The following is a 2,085-nucleotide window of genomic DNA, read 5'->3' as shown; positions in this document are numbered from 1 at the left end:
CCCCCCCCCCCCCCCAGCTCCCCTCTCCGGGCCCTGGCTCTGGGATGGGAGGCAGAGCTCCAGGTCCCACCCCCAACCAGGCATGTCTGGGTTGGGGTTGGATGGGAGGGATTGGAGGGGGTGCAGTGAAGCAGGGGTGGTTGGACAACCCCTCCCCCTCCCCCTCCCCCTCCCGGGGAGGTGTCTTGAGGGAGGGAGGGAGGGAAAGACAGCCAGCCAGGAGATGCACATAGAACCCAGGCATCTGGGAGTGAGGGAGAGACTGACACAAAAGGACACAGACCCAGGTGTCCTGGAAGAGGACAGAAGAGACAGGAAAACGACCCAGGCGTCCAGGGAGAGGGGGGGGGAGATGGACAGGAAAGGACAACAGAACCCAGATGCCTGGCAAGGGACAGATGGACTGATGGGCAGAAATGTATACACAACCGAGGTGCCCAGGAGTTGGAGACAGACAAATATAAAAGCACTCAGACAACCCAGGTGTCCTGGCAAGGGACAGATAAGACAGACAGACATGAAGACACCCACGGAACCCAGCCATCGGGGAGCAGGACAGATGGACACAAAACCACATACAGAACCCAGGCATCCAGGAGAGGGAGGGAGACAGACAAACAAGAAAGGACATATACAACCCAGGTGTCCTGGCAAGGGGCAAGTAGACAGATGAAAACCCATACAAAACCCAGGCATCCAGGAGCGGGACAGATGGACACTAAAATGCATGCAGAACCCAAGCCTCCAGGGAGGGGGAGATAGACGAACACAAAAGGACACAGAACCCAAGTGTCGTGGCAAGGAGTGAATGTGCAGACAGACACAAAAATGCCCACAGAACGCAGGTGTCTGGGAGCAGGACAGATGGACCTGAAAACATGCACACAGAACCAGGTGTTCTGGCAAGTGCCTAATGGACAAACTGACGTAAGCACACACAGAACCCAGGTGTCCGGGAGTGGGACAGACTGACACAAAACCACATACTGTCTAGTCAGTCCTGCACCAAGATCCTAGGGGCTCCAAGGCAGGGGTTCTCCCTCATCCAGGCTCCAACCACCAGACTGGATGCCCAAGGGAGGGGAAAATTTGCAGAGGGGCAAGGGGGCACTGTGGGGCCCCCCCCATTCCCCCTGACCCAGCTGTGCCTGCAGGTATGCCATGGCCGTCATGAATCACCACGTGTGCCCTGTCGAGAACTGGTGAGTCATGCTACACGCCTGATATCGCCTTCTTCCCCCAGCCACATTCAGCACCTCCCTGCCCCCCAGGAAGGGGCAGGGGGCACCCCAGCTGTGCCCCCCCCTCACTTAGACCCATCTCCTGCCCCCCTTCTAGGTCTTACAATGAATCATGCCCCACGGAGCCAGCTCAGCCGGGGACCCCCAAGACCTGCTGCACCCTAGAAGACATCCCCCTGATCAGGTGAGGCTGGGGGGCGGGGGGGGGGGGGGGAAGGACACACCAGGGCCATGACTCCAGGGGTCGGAGTTCACTGCCATGGAGCCACCAGCTAGGGCAGGATCTGGCCCTGCTGGGGAGTTATTAGGCTCCTGCTGGGAGCAATTAGCATGCCAGCTGCCCTGGCACAGGGAGAGGGGGCTTTGTGGTGCCATGGCACTAAGCCATGCCCCAACTCACTGCCCTCCTTTCCCCCACAGCAAGTGCGGCACATATCCCCCCGAGAGCTGCCTCTTCAGCCTCATAGGCAACGTTGGCGCCTTCATGGGTGAGTGCTTGTCTCCCCTGCCCAGGGCTCCTAAACTCCCTGGGCTGGCACTGCCTACGGTGAGCAGGGGCTCCACAGGGGCAGCATGCCCAGCTGCACCCTCTTACCCAGGCTAAGCAGTTGCCTTCACCTCCAAAAGAATGAGGGGTAATGGGGATACAAGAGCTGTTATCAGTAGGCTTCAGTGCGTACAGTGCTAAATCAAAAAAGGGAGAACACTGACTACCAGGGAGGGAGCCTACCTATGCCAGGCTGTGTCCATAGGGGTGAGGTGGAGGTCACATAGATGCCTCCTGCTTCTTCTTTCATGACATTTTAGGACAACATTCATATATTATTATGTAAATTTGATAACC

At 58.0% G+C, this 2,085-nt stretch overlaps 1 protein-coding gene across 1 annotated transcript in view; it reads left to right on the top strand.

Moving 5' to 3' along the window:
* Window positions 1-2,085, top strand: part of TMEM150A (transmembrane protein 150A) — a 5,342-nt gene that overhangs the window by 1,196 nt on the left and 2,061 nt on the right. The window contains exons 2-4 of the mRNA XM_014523432.2: window positions 1,155-1,202; window positions 1,339-1,425; window positions 1,662-1,729. Coding sequence (XP_014378918.1) covers window positions 1,155-1,202; window positions 1,339-1,425; window positions 1,662-1,729 — 203 coding nt within the window. The remainder of the gene's footprint in view (window positions 1-1,154; window positions 1,203-1,338; window positions 1,426-1,661; window positions 1,730-2,085) is intronic.

This window comes from Alligator sinensis, unplaced genomic scaffold (genome assembly GCF_000455745.1).
Source record: "Alligator sinensis unplaced genomic scaffold, ASM45574v1 scaffold453_1, whole genome shotgun sequence".
Lineage (NCBI taxonomy): Eukaryota > Metazoa > Chordata > Crocodylia > Alligatoridae > Alligator > Alligator sinensis.
Note: the sequence above shows the minus strand (reverse complement) of the source record. Positions and strands in the feature narration are given on the sequence as shown.